This window comes from Xyrauchen texanus, chromosome 8 (assembly GCF_025860055.1).
Source record: "Xyrauchen texanus isolate HMW12.3.18 chromosome 8, RBS_HiC_50CHRs, whole genome shotgun sequence".
In the NCBI taxonomy this organism is placed as follows: Eukaryota; Metazoa; Chordata; class Actinopteri; order Cypriniformes; family Catostomidae; genus Xyrauchen; species Xyrauchen texanus.
In genome coordinates, this window is record NC_068283.1 from 10,191,870 (window position 1) to 10,209,585 (window position 17,716).

General features: G+C 37.5%; 1 protein-coding gene across 6 annotated transcripts in view; it reads left to right on the forward strand.

The window, feature by feature from the left end:
* Nucleotides 1–17,716, forward strand: part of dnm2a (dynamin 2a) — an 80,987-nt gene that overhangs the window by 11,770 nt on the left and 51,501 nt on the right. For all 6 annotated transcript variants that reach the window (XM_052131604.1, XM_052131606.1, XM_052131605.1 and 3 more), the window contains exon 2: nt 13,422–13,495. In XM_052131604.1, coding sequence (XP_051987564.1) covers nt 13,422–13,495 — 74 coding nt within the window. The remainder of the gene's footprint in view (nt 1–13,421; nt 13,496–17,716) is intronic.

Sequence of the window (17,716 nt, forward strand, 5' to 3'; positions counted from 1 at the left end):
TCTTGCGCTCTTTATTATTAAACGCGTCCCGCAATTTAGCAACAGTAGCTAGACTGCATTTTACAACAATCACCGATCGCGCTGATTCTGACGTTAAGTTTGAGTTTTAGGGAGAAATGTCAGTGCACCGCTGTGAAGGGAAGGAAGTTGTGCTAGACAGAATGCGGCTTATGTATAAATATTCTTATAATCTAATAATAAGACTAATGATCACAGATCTAAACCAGGCTACGTTTGAATGTTTAGTTCTGTCACTCATTAAGCAGGGCTCGTGTTTTGCTCGCTGTGGCACCGCGTGAGATATCGATATATATCTCTCTCTCTCTCTCTCTGACTGCGAATAGCTAAATTGCATCACAGACAAATGGTTTCATATTATTATGCATAGAAATGGCGGGCGAGATAAAATAACTTTCTTTTTATAGCAATAATAAATGTATTTTCTTAATTTCTCCAGTACCGACAGCAGAACCGGTAACGTCCGAGCTTACCAAAGCCAGTCCTTCAATAGCATATACGGCGTTGGTATATTTTTATTACTTATTTATCTGCATTGAGCAACAACCCTCTCAAATATAAGACAAATAAAAGTCTCAGATTCACTGTCTGTAATTGCAAAATTCTTGCTTACTTATTGTGACATGATAGCAACCCTTCTGCTGTGATAATGCAACTTTAACTACACTATCAATATCCAAAGTAGCCGAACGTCATGTCAACTATCGCGTTTGTCACGTTTTTTTCTTGAAGTTGGCAGTAACATATCAAAAGTTTTTTATTAAATCTAAAGAAGTTATACAAATTTAACCCTTACTGTTTTCTCCAAGGAACTTAGCTCCTTCCTTAGGCACTGGATGAGGTCTGCTCACTCTAGGCGGTGGGCCGGACCTCTAAATTATGAATTTAATACTTACCTCACAGCTGTGTAAGTCTTTTTTTGCTGAGGTCATGTAATAAAATCGTATAAGTACTACAGACATTGTTTCCAACTTTGTTGTTTGCACATTTGACGCAAAATGTCCTTACAAACTCTTACTTTTTTAAACCGGCAAATAAGCAGGAGTACTAATCGTAACGTTAGAAAACCTCCCGTTTCCTTGACAACCAATGTAAATAATGAACACAGATGACCAGGAAGCTGCGTTCTTGAAATTACAATTTTGCTGTAAATCATTAAAAATGTAAATTTAGTTCTGTAGTTCAGTAATACTGAGGTAAAAATGAGGTGTTTTATCCATTTAGCCTCAAATGTAAAAAGCCCTGTAACCCCCTTTCCCAGACAAGTTGGGCAAAGATTGTTCAATGTACAAATTTATGGGTGAACCTGCAAACCACAGAGAGTACAGTAGCTGAAAAAGCTGTATTGGCATTTAACTTAAATTCGAAGACGTCCAAGATGTGCCGGCTAATGTTGGATTTCACAGAGAATGCTACATGCTCTTCACCAACAAAGAACACGTAGAAGAGCGTAGAAGATAGAAAATGCAGCTAACAACAGTGAAGGTTTGTATCAAATGTATAATTTTTATATAAAACGTTTCATTTATATACGTTTAACCCCTTACTAGTCAGCCCCAATTTTGGCAAGTGATGCATTCATGACATCCCCAAAATAAAAAGGTTGCTGCTCAGAAGTCATTCTGAATATACACATAACCAACATATATTTAGAAAGCCAACCCTTGAGTTTACATTTCAAGACTCAAAATTAACCAGACTGTCATTAATATTGAGATATATAAGCTCAAACATAGAAACAAAAACAACAAATATTAAGAATATATTTATAAAATGTATAAAAATATTATGTGAATTTAGGATTGCAACTTATAACCACAACTAAAACATGGGGATTTTTTAAAGACAATCATCCCGCACATCCTATTCAATATTCTATAATAAACTCAACTAATTGAATATTTGAAAATCGTGACTCATCCCTAATTAATATAGTATTTCAGTGCAAGTGGATGACATGACAAGTAGCAAAAGGCAGTGCAATATGTGTGTAAGTGGGGTAAAATGTTCATAGCAAATTTCCATCCATCCATCGTCAACCGCTTATCCTGTGTACAGGGTCGCGGGGGGCTGGAGCCTATCCCAGCTAACATTGGGCGATCATAGCAAATTTAAAAATTAAAAAATAAACCAATGTAGCAGCATCATAGTGTAAACTACCAGTGTATTTGTGCAAGAGTCAATCAGCTGCCCTTAGGTTATTGGAGGGTGGGGGTGGAAGGAAGAGGCTCTCTATGATTCCCCTATAGAAAGTTAAGAGGATGGATTTGTGGGAGATGAGCCTTCCTCAACTGTGGGAGGAAGTGCAGAGGTTTTTGGACTTTCTTGGCCAGGTTCTGTTGGTGGTGTCGATAGATCAAGATGGGTCATCTGTGATGTGGATACTAAGCAACTCCGTGATCTTGACCTGCTCCATTCATGGTGCTGTTGATGTGATGATTGTCAACGATCACCTCTGTAGTCATTTGGGTGTGGAGAGATATGATGTTGTCCTGTCCGTGTCTGTGTGTTAGATAAACAACTGAATTATATTCAGATAAATAAACACAGAAAGCACACATTACTAGATCATTTTAAATCACATAAGCTACCATGCACAGAATTGTGTCATTGTATGAACTGTGACGATCAACCATAAATGGCTTGTGTAACTCCATGACTACCACTATAAAGTTGATTTGAAATAATTTCTTTGTTTTGCTTTGCACTCTTTTTAGCTGATAATTAGTCTAGCTTACTTGTAGCCTAGGTAGCTTGCTATAAACCAATCCAACGTTGACATACCTGTCAAATTATTTCCTACTGTCTTTCCATTTAAATATTTACCCGTAATTATCCCGTATTTGAATACTCTTTGCTTAGTTCATTGTGTATGTACCGAATGATTTGGATTAGCCTAAGCAACATACCGTTAGACCTAGCTTTACTTCTCCACTACCAACATTCTTTCGTGGCTACTGTTCTTATCAACGACAACGCATATATTCACGACGAAGTATAGCTTGCAGTCTTAAATACAACTTATATGAAAAGCATTAAGATATAGGGGTGTATAATCATTGTAAAACAAATCTTACCTTGACGTTGTCTTGCCGAGACACACCGGTCTGTCCAGGTTGGGTTGTAGACTCATTTGGCTTCAGACTGACGCGAGTCACGCGACGCCGGTTCAACGAATAACGTGATTGGCCAAATCAATTCAACAAGGTAACAACACAAGCGTTGATTGGATCTCACTCCGGCCAACGTTTGTGATCAGCTAGCGAAATTAAATCTATTTTTATACTTTAATGTGCAACAATTGGCGTTGGAAACAATCGGTAATCTTTTTGTGAATTATTCATACAGACAAATAAAAAAAATGAGCCAGACAGCTGCTGGGTAACAATCAAATCAAAAACTAAACGAGATAGACGGACTCGGCCCACCGCCTACTCTGCTGGAAAATGACTCTAGGGGCAGCATGCGTCGAACACGTGTTCCACAACAACACTAGGCTGCCCACAGATGTGCCTGCCTAATAATCGGCTTGATATGCGTGGATATTGGCCGATGCCGATTATGTAAAAAAATGCAAAAAATCGGCCGATTAATCGGTCGACCTCTATTGTTAAGCATGAGCTCCCCACATCTCATGAGAGTGTTGTTGGTTTTGAGTTTAATAAAATGCGTACCATCAAGATTTTCACTGGAGAAGTCGATGATGAGTAGGGCTGAAACGATTAGTCAACGTTATCGACAATATTTAACGTTTCATGAGATCATATGAAACTAATGATGCACTGCAGCTCACGCCTGACTGAGGAGAAGAATTATTAAACAACTCAGTCCAGATGCACTCTTAACTTTACAAACCGCTTCAGATGATGTAGATTGCGAAGTATGAAGGGAATTGTAATGCCAAGATACCAAATAAGTGAATTCAGAAGCACTGAATAAGTGTTGTGGAATATGTGGAGTCGGAGCTCTTTAAAGGAAACGCCCTTAAATGCAGTTATATTTAATGCATTATAGCTTTATTAAAGTTCAAATAATATGGAAACAGATCATGTAAATAACTACAAACTCCAAAATGGTAATTTCACTGTGCAGTCAGCGCCTCTTCTGTGAGTTGCACGAATGTCCTGATCTAAGGGGGAGAGATTGAAACGGCACCCGGCTGAAGCACACGCTGTCGTGGGACGCTAGTCTCTCGGGCTCACATGTTTAATGCAGCTAGATTATAATGTGATGGCTATTGACTTATTGAATCATAATACAGTATATGTGTCACTGTGTGTTTCTTATCATGAAGAAAATTGGTAATGTAAAGAAAATCATTTTTATAAAAAATATGCGTTCACCTGAGAAGCAGCATATAAAATATTTAGACTTGCTTTTAGAGCGTAGATCTTGAATATAAGTATATTTTGTCTTTACTGCACTCGCAGTAGTATAACCAAGTGAAAAAATACACTTCTAATTTGTTCGATGTAAGTATGTTTGTTTTAACATGCATTTTATATGTAGAATGAAACGTATTTAAACATTTGTTGTTTTTAAGGCCTACTCGTATGAAGTGTGCTTTAAAAACTTTGTAAATAAAAAGTATAAAAATAATGTTTGTTAAATGACTGGTGCAAGGACATTTGTTTTTAACATTAATGTACACCTGACAGAAATAAAATGTAATTAAACATTTACATTTATTTAAATATTTGTTTAAATTCGGGCAACGAGCTACAAGTATCACTTGCTGGAGAGTTGTGAGGAGGAGAAACGTCGTCTCGCTGCTTTATTCGCTGCTTTATTTGCAAATAGTTTTTGGCAATATTCAAATTTTAGCATCAATTTAACTTTTAACGCCAATCAGCCCTCTACAGTACATTGCAAGTAAATAACTTGCATATGAGACTAAAATATGTCTGTTATTAGCCACTGGCGAGTAAGTATTCAGATTTTACTCGCCAGTGATTGAGATGTGTAGTGGCGAAGAAGATCCTTTTACTGAATAAGAAGCTGGCGATGAAGAAGCTTGATTCAGCCTTGTCTTTTACAGCACGTTGTGTCGCGTGAGTGTGCGCCCTGAAGGAAATGTATCTTATTTGGCTGCAGTGGATCCTGAGGTGTCATGATCGCTTTGTCATCATCACTATAGTTCATCCGTGAAATGCCAGAATATTTTTTTTTTTTTTTATTGCATTTAACCATAGGCGGCGGCAGCCGATTTTTGCCTGGGCTTCAGCCCCGAATGTTTTGAGTGTAGCCCCGAATGTATTTTGAAAAGTTGACTGACAAATATGAAACCGGACAATAGCCTATGTAAACCCCCGAAATCATAAGTTGCCTTATTTCATTGTGTTTTGGCTTTGCACATACTGCATACAGCCTGTAAAAATAGACATAGGCATAATCTAGCCTATAGAATAAGTTCCTTTGCTGTCGGTGGCCTATGGGTGACTCCGTTTCTTCCCCTCTGTTAAATATGCAGCAGGTAGGGGAGGAGCTGACATCAACTTGCGTTACTATAGTTAGTGCGTCGTGACTTTAACACCGTTAACTTTGAATTTGCTTAAGCTTTTCAACGGACTGTTTTCTCAACATTTTCAGTTTTACAGCATGGTTCGAGACCAGTAACGCGCCTGTTGGATGTCTGTTGGAATGTAAACATGTTGCAAAACTTGAGAGCTTGTAGATTTGAATTTGAGAACTTGTACAATTAATGTGTACAAGAAATTCATACACATTATACAAGTAATTTTCCATTTGCTTCATTCTGTGTCAAAGATGAGACCCACACACTCTTTTAACCAATTAATGTCTCATTTAAATATAATTTCTGTTATTTACAGTCAGTTTGTGATTAAAAAAGATTTTTAAAAAACCATTAAATCTCATCATACTTTGCACGGATGATGGAAAAACAACCGTGCAACTTCTGTCTCTTTCATGTGTGCTGCGCTCATTCAACTGTAAACGCTTGCTCGCTGCCGGTTCTCTTAAAGAGACAGTACCATTTTAGCGCTTGTTATACAAACCAATGTAAATTGCAAAAGTGCATATAAACAAGCATGCTACAAATGAAGTGTAATAAATGTGTAAATAAATATTTAAAGGCACAATTATACATTATTAAATATTTTAACTTCTGAAAACACTGTAAATATGAAAGAATTGAACAAATAGGCTCTAGCATCTGTTCAAGGTTTTGGTAAAAATATTTTTTTATATAATAGCACTTCAATTATTATTTGTATAATATAATTATTAAATAGTTGTCATAGGTTGTTTTGTCATAGGTAAAAAAATTTGTAAAAAATATGTATGAAATTTCAAACAGTGACAACAGCATGTATCATTATTAAAATGCTATTTCATGACATCATATAAAAGAATGTGTACATTTGTACACAAGCTAAAATGTGATTAAAATGATCAAAAGGGAAATATGAAAATAAAATATACATTCTCGCATAATGCCATATTGTGTGAAATCACATATATGAAAATTATATAAATGTGAAGATGCCTCCTCGGTTTAATATCTTTTTAGTTTTCATTTGTATTGACGCGTGTCAAAAGTCTGGCAAGTAAAACTTTTTCGTGAAGGGTTGAAAATGGAAAATGTCCTTGCACCATTTTTGAATCTGTATGTCAGCTTCGGTGAAGGAAAATATTATCAATGAATAAGAACTTAAATTTTGGTCTTACCCTTACACAAAGCTATCATGTTTGATACTTTGTCGTTGCTTTTTTAAATTTGAATTCTGTTCCACCAAAAAATGTATGGCATTAGGGTGAGTAAATAATGATGACCCAAAGTTCCTTTTTGGGTGAACTATTCCTTTAATGTTTTAAACGTGCTAAGTAGAATGACTAATGTTGAGAGTGTCAGATTTCATCTTGCAGAACTGGATTTTCAAGATCGTTAAGTGGTTCACACTGACTAAGCCTATCACAGCCTGGATTTTAAAGAGGCCAACGCCTCCATCTTGGCTGTTTATTGTTGGACTGATGTCATTGTTCTGCATGACTTTTGCTATTTGCCTTTGCCGGCTGCTTTAGGAGTGGCTGTTGTTCAGTTTACTGTGTGAAAACAAGCAGATAATGCCAAGGGGTGTTTTGTGACAAATTTCTTGAGGAAACTGGACCCATACATTATTTATTTGTTGAGACAATCAGTTGAATTTTTTTTCTTTATTGCATATGTTGTTTATTGTGAGACCGTCCCATAACAAGTACATTTTCAACAATTTATACCTTTTGAGAACTGGTGCAGACCCTATCAGGTGTTGATTCCATTGTTTGTCCAAAAGACTATGGCAGGACAATGGTACATCAAACCCTTAATTTAAAACAAAAAAGGAAAATACTCTTTAATGATTGAACTCTGCTGAGGTGTGTTGTATTGGAGTCATGCAGTCACATTTTGGATTATGAGAGCAGCCCATTAGCCCACTTTTCCCAAAACTCATTCGGAGTGAAGCTGAAGAGAGACGAGCTCTGTCTCTGTCGTTCCACTCTCTCTGCACTCGCTCTGTGTTTTTGCATGCATAATGGATGAAATGATACACAATCTGCTCAGCCTCCTCTATCATTTACAGCACATGAATAATGGACAGCAGCCCACCTGCCTGTTTGCACTGGAAATAAGTGAGCGGATGTGAGAAACGGAGATAGAACTGGAGAAATTAACCTTCTGAAGGCCAGTATATTTACCAGGCATCTTTTTCGGCCTGGTTGAGCGTTTATCTGTGTTTGTGGGTGTGTGGAGGCGTCCAGTTCTGCTGCGAGAGTGAGTGTAAGCTGAGAGAGGTGCATGCATGGCAACACCGCTTTGGAAGGGTTGGGCAAAAAAATCAATTCATGCATGCATCACGTTTCTTTGTCAAATGATTCTGGATCGATCCACAAAAATAATCATAATCTGAAATTTTCAACGAATTATTAATAATAATGTTTATTAAAAATGTGAAAGCAGGAAAACACATCACAGATACAAAAGAATGATACATGGTAGCAAAAATGGCAGTAGGCCGCATCTGCAACGACATGCCATGGTGCATTTACACTGTGCAAACAAACATAGTGTATGCAGGAGGAGCCTTCTGATAAGTTTAAGAGCCAAGGACAAATGGACTAAATAAACTTAATTTTACAACATTTTAAAGAAAACAACCAACCAGTCTTCTGCATCATGGACTCTACAGATAGTCCTGCCCAAACTAATGCCATTAGTTGAGCCAATTTGTATGTAGACATGTCCAGTTATTGTCAGGCTGCAGTGGGTTTTTGCGTAGTCAAGCTTACGTCTTCATCCCTCTGTCCAAGTATACATGACTCAATGCGTAGTCGAATATTTAAAGAAAGGACTTAAGCCGAGGAAGGGTTAAATACACATTGCACGTCACATTTCGGATCAGACGCAAAACGCAGAGGCCAGGTGTGGTCCTATTAATGTGTATCCATGTTTGATGAAGCTGAGCTACCATTGCATTTTCAGACTGATCACACTGTGAATTCTGCAAAAGCCGAAAATTTGTTGCTGAAATCGGTCTGTGCTTACCAAAATATGAACCACTGCCACCAGTGGCTGAATCTGGAACTGTTGTTGATGTGAAATGTCCACAGGGTGGCGCCAAAAGCAAGTTGTAGTTCTTACCAATCCGCTGCCATTTTAGATCATAGGCTAATGCACGTCGTAAAATAAACAACTTTTCAGCACATTTTTTTTCAAACCCAAATTTCACTGTTTTTTGGTCCTGGCACAAAATGACAATCCAACATAATTTCACTAATCATATCATCAGCACCTGTGAAAGTGTGAACGAGTACTAGTCAGGTGAAATCACTCTATCATTCTGATTGGATTATAAGAGCAGACTGATTGCTATAAAAGGAGGGAAGAAGTGCTTCCAATCATTGTGTTCTTGTTCGCATTGGTTACCTCTAAAGAAAGACGTGCAGCCATCATCACTTTGCATAAAAATGGCCTTGCATGCAAGAAAATTGCTGCAAAGAATATTGCACCTGAAAGAACCATTTACCGGATCATCAAGAACTTCAAGGAGAGAGGTTCAACTGCAGTGAAGAAGACTTTAGGATGTCCCAGAGTGTCCAGCAAGTGCCAGGACCGTCTCCTCCTGAGGAGTCAGCTACAGAATCGTGTCACCACCAGTGCAAAGCTTGCTCAATATTGGCAGCAGGTTGGTGTGAGTGCATCTGCATGCACAGTGAGGCAAAGACTTTTGGACAATGGCCTGGTGTCAAGAAAGGCAGCAAAGAAGCCACTTTTCTCCAAGAAAAACATCAAGGACAGACTGAAATTCTGCAGGAAGTACAAGGATTGGACAACAGAAGACTGTTGCAAAGATATTTTTCTCTGAAGCCCCCTTCCGACTGTTTGGGACATCTGGAAAATTGATGGTCTGGAAAAGAAAAGGTGAACGCTACCATGAGTCCTGTGTCGTGCCAAAAGTGAAGCATCCTAAGACCATCCATGTGTGGGATTGCTTTTCATCCAAGGGAGTGGGCTCTCTCACAATCCTGCCCAAACACACTGGCATGAATAAAGAATGGTATCAAAACGTCCTGCAAAAGCAACTTCTCCCAATGATCCAGGAGCAATTTGATGATGATCCGTGCATTTTCCAGCATGATCTCACAAGGCAAGAGTGATAATGAAGTGGCATTGAATCATTACATGGAAATCTTGGATCCATGGCTAAGCAACTCCCCGGATCTTAATCCCATTGAGAACCTGTGGTCAATCCACAAAAGGCGAGTGGACAACCAGAAGCCCACAGCTGTGATCAACTCCGAACACTATTAAGGCAAGAATGGATCACCATCAGTCAGGATTTGGCCCAGAAGCTGATATCCAGCATGGCAGAGTTAATTGCAGAGGTTATGAAGAACAAGGGTCAACACTGTAAATATTGACTCTTTGCATATATTGAATGTTTTTGCCAAAAAAAGCCTTTAAAATTCATGAAATACTTATCATTGTTTTCCAGTGTACCATAGAATCATGTGAAATTGTCTACAAATACTGAAGCAGCAAACTTTGCAAAACTCAACATTTATGTCACTGCCAATACTATTGGCCACGACTGTATAGTGTCTAATAATACATTGATAATATACACTTAAGTTTTTCTTGCCAATAAAGTTTGATGACAGTCAAGCATAGCATGCAAGGAGTGCTTTTTGGGTGTATAATAATTACGACTGATGCTCGTTAGATAAGGGATTTTTATTCAGATGCTCTAGTGGTCCAAGGCACTCAGAGTAGGGTTTACATTTTTTAAAAGCCTTTATTAAATAATGGCTATTGAATTAAATCATACCTCAAGCCGATGAGTTGCGGCTTACAAGCCTTCATGAGGGTGTAGAAAATGACCTGGTTGGAGGTTTTATAAGGTGGGGTGTGTACAGTGTATACACATATATAAATATTACATAAGCCCTTCAGAACAGGTTTAAACAGCAATAGGAGCAATAAATTAGCAATATGCATCAATTTGTACAGAAAAGACAAGGGTATTGTTAATGTGTTAAGCTTCAAATTGTAAATATTGAAGAGATTTTTATAAGTGCATAAAGCCTTAAACATTTACAAATATAGTGAAAAATCGAATTCTCCATTTAACCCTAGAAATTGTATAGCTTTTTAATGTGTAAATCCAAAAAAGATTCCCCCTCCAAAAGTTTTTTAGCCAGTCTCTGCCTCTCATTGAGCTTGGTATATGTTCAATACCACATATTTTCAACGCATCTGTAATTCTATGAACAGAATCTCTATAATGCAAGGCCATAGAGTATTGAGGGTTACCAAAGTTTGATATGAATTGAATCTGCCAATTTGATCCTATTATTAAAAACATTCCACTAGAAAATGCCTGAAGATGTAGCCCAAATTGTAATTTCAACATGACATGTATCAAAGATTAATACCTAAAAATGTTTTTTACCATATCACTATATTTTAACATATGTACAGTATTTCAATTAAATAAATGATTACTAACCAATTTCTTGCAAGTTCTTTGTGACAAAGTATAACTTATATATTTATGATGATTTGTAATGTTTGTTGTAGTGTATCATTTACTATAATTTAATCTTGATTAATCACAGAAAACTGTTTGATTTAATTAGTTAAAAAAATGTAATCGATTCATAGCCCTAGTATAAAAATGTTGATGTGCCTGAAGATTTGCATCCCTTGCTGTCTAGTGGCCTGTTTTCATTTTGTCAATGCCTCCAGGCTTTGACTGTTGTCGTATAGACACGTGCTTCATACAGCCAGATGGAGCTGTCTCCACAGGCTGCCTTTCATACACGCGTGCACTTGAGTGCCTTTTCTTTGTGTATGGCCCTTCCCTTTGTTCTATATGTTTTTAAAGCTTTATTTCTTTTACCCCTCAGGGATCTGCTGCATTGTTCATTTAGATGGGATGAATGATTTCAGGGAATTCACTGCTGACTGCACCGTAAATCACAAACATATGCAACTCAAAATGTCAGTGGCATATTGATCAGAACCAGATGTAGAGCAGGAGCTCTTGCAGAGTGCTGTGAATACAATCATATATAAATGTATCCCAATTTCTTTTCTGTTTATACTTTTGGTCCTTTTTTCGATATCCTTTTATTCTTGAGATTTGTCCAAAGAAAACTCTAGATCGATGTTGAACTTTTTAGTAATCTTCATCAAGACGATCAGGTGCTTGTCGCTAAAAATGCAGGTAGTGTGGCAAACTACACACAACTAGCTAACTGAATCACAGTCATAAAATCTGCTGGTTAGGAAGTATTAGCTGGCTAGCATTTACATAGACCTGATGTCTTTTTAAACCAGTAATGAGGCTAGGTAAATGATAGCTAGCATGCTATCTGGCTAATATGATATTATTGTTTACCGAACAAGACAACTCTTACAATGCAATAGACAGCCTTTGACTGAACACAACAGCAAATCCAACATCAACACCTTTGCTGTTTATTAATGCACTGTTTAGTTAAGTGTTTTCATGTTATGCAACTTTCACATCTGCTAGTTTTTTTGACACTGGCAAGAAAGGCTTTCAGTAGGTGTAATTACTTTTAGGGTACAACAATTACGTCTTGTACAGGTTACGTGTCTGATACGCGTCCAGCCAAAACCAGGAAAGAATAACATTGTTGGAAACTTGAATTGCAGCAGAAAGATGTCACCTTTATGTAATGCCCTGTCTCTGTGGCGGTTTTATAACTAAATATATTGCAGTTGTAGGCCTGAAATTGCCTAGCTCTCTGCAGTTGAATATCAGATGGTGCTTATAATATGTCACGGTGTTATTTAGTGCGCACTGATTTGGCTGTGAGTTACAAACGTATTGCTGCCTCTTGGGAATCGTGGGTCTTTAAAAGATAACAGTATGTTTTCAAATGCATTGCTTCAAGAGACCAGATATGTTTTTGTGTGTGTGTGTGTGTGTGTTCTGAGATGAATGCTCCTATAGGTTGCTCTTAAACACTCGCCACCGCACTCATGAATAATTTGATCAGTCTTGCCACCTCTAAAAATTGAGCTTGATTGCTCTGAATTACTTGAATCTCTCCTCCTCCATTTACAAATACTGACCACGTTTATATGCACTTAAGAAAACTGGTTATTCCAGGGTTTTTGCACAAAGCGGCATTCTGAAATGTAAACAAGAATGCTGATTTCCTTGCGTCGTTTAAGGGTTTGAGAGAAAGGGGTTTAACACCTGGATTTCTCTTCGAGAATGCAGTTAATGTGGCCATGTAAAGACATAAGCTGCATTCTGATGGGTGTTTTAAGAGTGCATGTGCGTGAACTCACCGAATAACAAACGTCACAAGATGGAGCCAACATCAGATCAACACAGCAGAAAGAATTTTACATTTCTGGGAGTATAGTAGGAAAAGCACATACAATATATCTATAAACATTTATATTCAACACTGTAAAATATTGATGGTCCCTCATGTTTGCTTATATGTACTTGTACATTGAGGGAATCCCAGAGTTTTATGTAAGGAGGAAACCCCACTATTGCAGCGCAATTCTGCTGCAGGTTGCAATAGTAAGTTAAGAAAACAAACACAGCAAGAACTCTGGAAAATCTGGAAATAATTCAAAGCAACAGAGAATAAAATGGCAAAATCTTCCTCCAATGCCATGTTTGTTTTTGCACTAGCGTCACAGGGAAATTTCATTGCTGTGGATAAAGCTGGTTAATGAGTGACTGATGTATATGGGAGTAAAGAGCACACCTCTTAGACAGTGCATGTAAACCAGAACACTGCTTTCTCCAAAAACGCAGCTTTCTTGCAGTAAGCCGCTTTCTGGTGCCCATGTAAATGCAGTCAGTGTCTCCACCGCACATACTAATTGTTTCTCTTTCTTGTTTCAGGGATTTCCTTCCCCGAGGTTCAGGCATCGTCACTCGCAGGCCTCTCATTCTGCAATTAGTTAACAACAAAGCTGGTGAGTTGTTGATCAGCACACAAGTGCTGTACATTTTTCAGTAATCATTTTTGTTTTTATGAAAATGTCCTTTTAAATTTAGTCAGTATTTTATCATGCTATTTATTCATTTCATTTTCATAGTCCATTTTGCTCTATGACTAAAATGGCATATAAGTTTAGTTGACTAAAATTTAATTAAAATGATAAAACAAAAAATTATGTGCAAAATAGCAAAAGTATGTATCAAACTGAAACGGACAATGTTTTGTAAAATGTATAAACTGCTTAAAATTAGGACTGTCAATCAATTACATTTTACAATCAAATTAAATTCACGATTTGCCAATCAATTAATTGCAACTAATCGCATATATAAATATTTACTGAGGCCATCAAATAACAATAATTCAATGTATAATGATTAATTAAATTGTTGTATTTAAATAATTCTATGATAAATATGATAATTCAGATAAATAAAGTGCATTACATTGTTGTGGCAGACAAGAGTTTACAATACAAAAAGTGGATTTAGAAGGCAATGTCTTTTTACTCCAAATTATTCTACAGCAATCCATTTTGCAATTGAATTTGTGAATTTGTCAGTCTGTCCGAGATAGATTTGCTATAAGGGCTTTTCTAAGATGGACAGATGGACACTTTTTGACCGTCTCATTTTGGTTGCGTTGCGTCATAAACTGAGTTTTTCGGTTTGTGTCAAGTTGAACGTAGTTTGAAATTTAGAAAAACACGTCTCTCTATATCCTTACTTTACGAATTGTCCCTTGTCCAGCTGTGTTCGAACGCATGCTTATCAGAGCCCTTCTAAGGGGAGCCTTCAACCTTAGTATAAAGTAGCGTAATGCGGCAGACCCATTGCCATTCTATGGGCGGTACACTGCCGAGGAGACAAGAAGCCGTTATTTTTGAATGGATGTCTATGAAGGAGATGCTTCAATGAGCTGAATAATCTTCTTTTGTGAGGAAACAACTCATTACTAAATGAATTGACCACCTGTCCATTAATCTTCATCATGTTTTATACTAAACAATCCTTTTAGAGCCGTGGAGGTTGTTATCTCCGCAATAAAAAGATCGAAGTTCTCATCTTGTAGTGTCAAGCAAGCTTTTGATTTGTTAGTACAGCTGTGCATTGCCCATACAGCCAGAGTTGCGCTTACTGCCACCTGCTGAAAACAGTTGGCACTTCAGGTGGTAGGAATGTTTTATTTGATGGCCTAGAGAGTTTTTTTTAACACGTTATTTTTATATATATATCACACTGAATTAATGCTTTTAAATTGACAGTCCTACTTACAATATTTAAACTTACATCAAGCAAATGAAAGATGAGTACAAAAGAATGTTTAACAAAAGAATAATGTTGAATAAGAATTAGACACTTAAACACCTGTTACACCTCTCATCTCCATCTCTCTAGTGTTCCATGCAAGGTCAGAAATTAACTGGGTCTCCTGGGCAAAAATGCCCTCGAATTACAAAATATGGGGGCAAAAAATGTGTGTCCAAAGAGTTCCTGTTGTTTTATTAATAACATCTAATATAGTTCCAAATATATACAGGTCCTTCTCAAAAAATTAGCATATTGTGATAAAGGTCATTATTTTCCATAATGTAATGATAAAAATTAAACTTTCATATATTTTAGATTCATTGCACACCAACTGAAATATTTCAGGTCTTTTATTGTTTTAATACTGATGATTTTGGCATACAGCTCATGAAAACCCAAAATTCCTATCTCAAAAAATTAGCATATTTCATCCGACCAATAAAAGATGTGTTTTTAATACAAAAAAAGTCAACCTTCAAATAATTATGTTCAGTTATGCACTCAATACTTGGTCGGGAATCCTTTTGCAGAAATGACTGCTTCAATGCGGCGTGGCATGGAGGCAATCAGCCTGTGGCACTGCTGAGGTGTTATGGAGGCCCAGGATGCTTCGATAGCGGCCTTAAGCTCATCCAGAGTGTTGGGTCTTGCGTCTCTCGACTTTCTCTTCACAATATCCCACAGATTCTCTATGGGGTTCAGGTCAGGAGAGTTGGCAGGCCAATTGAGCACAGTAATACCATGGTCAGTAAACCATTTACCAGTGGTTTTGGCACTGTGAGCAGGTGCCAGGTCGTGCTGAAAAATGAAATCTTCATCTCCATAAAGCTTTTCAGCAGATGGAAGCATGAAGTGCTCCAAAATCTCCTGATAGCTAGCTGCATTGACCCTGCCCTTGATAAAACACAGTGGACTAACACCAGCAACTGACATGGCACCCCAGACCATCACTGACTGTGGGTACTTGACACTGGACTTCAGGCATTTTGGCATTTCCTTCTCCCCAGTCTTCCTCCAGACTCTGGCACCTTGATTTCCGAATGACATGCAAAATTTGCTTTCATCCGAAAAAAGTACTTTGGACCACTGAGCAAAAGTCCAGTGCTGCTTCTCTGTAGCCCAGGTCAGGCGCTTCTGCCGCTGTTTCTGGTTCAAAAGTGGCTTGACCTGGGGAATGCGGGGATGTTTCTACTCCAGACTCAGTCCACTGCTTCCGCGAGGTCCCCCAAGGTCTGGAATCGGTCCTTCTCCACAATCTTCCTCAGGGTCCGGTCACCTCTTCTCGTTGTGCAGCGTTTTTGCCACACTTTTTCCTTCCCACAGACTTCCCACTGAGGTGCCTTGATACAGCACTCTGGGAACAGCCTATTTATTCAGAAATTTATTTCTGTGTCTTACCCTCTTGCTTTAGGGTGTCAATGATGGCCTTCTGGACAGCAGTCAGGTCGGCAGTCTTACCCATGGTTGCGGTTTTGAGTAATGAAACAGGCTGGGAGTTTTTAAAAGCCTCAGGAATCTTTTGCAGGTGTTTAGAGTTAATTAGTTGATTCAGATGATTAGGTTAATAGCTTGTTTAGAGACCCTTTTCATGATATGCTAATTTTTTGAGATAGGAATTTTGGGTTTTCATGAGCTGTATGCCAAAATCATCAGTATTAAAACAATAAAAGACCTGAAATATTTCAGTTGGTGTGCAATGAATCTAAAATATATGAAAGTTTAATTTTTATCATTACATTATGGAAAATAATGACATTTATCACAATATGCTAATTTTTTGAGAAGGACCTGTATATATACATCTGAACTTTTTTTGTTTCGTGTCATCCGTTATGCAGATGTCGCAGATTCAGTGGTGGATGCACTCCGTTTCTCACCACTAAATTACGTGACCGTTCAGACCATTTATTCAAAATATACTGTGCTATTGAGTAACACTGTCGCTCCCTATGCTACTTCCCTGACATCGGCTCTTCTCACTTATCACCTGTAAGTCTGTTTGAAAAGTATGGAGATAAAACGGCATCAAAACATCTCACAAATGCGTACAACATTCCACAACAGATACGCACATCGGCTCAGTACACAAATGCATGCATGCATCAGAATGCACAAATATAAGCTATACAATGATGTCTCTGTCACACAAATACTGAGAGCTTTACCATTGGTTTTCAGCCTCAAGAATGAATGTGCTTTTGCAATTGTGGATTGTTTTGAGACAAGCTGATATCCAATGTATGTGGATCGGCCTTCTGCTTATTACTTTCTTAACCGCGGATCGCAAACAACTACGGTTCGTTATCACCACCTGCTGTTAGCTTAGATCAGATACATCCTATTTTCTTTTCTCTATTTATTTCCCCTGGTTTCAGCCGACGCTTCGTGTTCAGCTCCTCCAGCTTCCAGAGCCCCTCTAAATCTGGATCATCAGAGGGATAGATTGTGGGCAAGTAGTTTAGTTAATTGTTTATTTTCATTTCAAAACATCCTGTAATTATACAAAAGTTTAATAAACATATGACAAAATTACCTATTGTTCTTTATTTCTTTTCTATTTTTTTCCCCTTTCCTTTTTTAACATATAGCTTTAAGCAGCCCTGTCTACCTTGAACTGTTTGACACATCAATACAGTGATATCCTTTAGGTATTTTCAAGTATATTTAAATAAAAATGTATTTTGTATGTAATATATATTTATTTATATATTATAATTGACACATAATATCGTGTGTAAATATAAACATCAGCATGTAAACTCTTTTTTTTTTTTTTTTTTAAGTATTTGAAGTTACTATTCAACATTCTTCAAAATTCTATCTTTTTTTTTAAATAAAGATTTATTAGGAATGTTTTAAAGTTCAAACAACATCATGGCAGATCC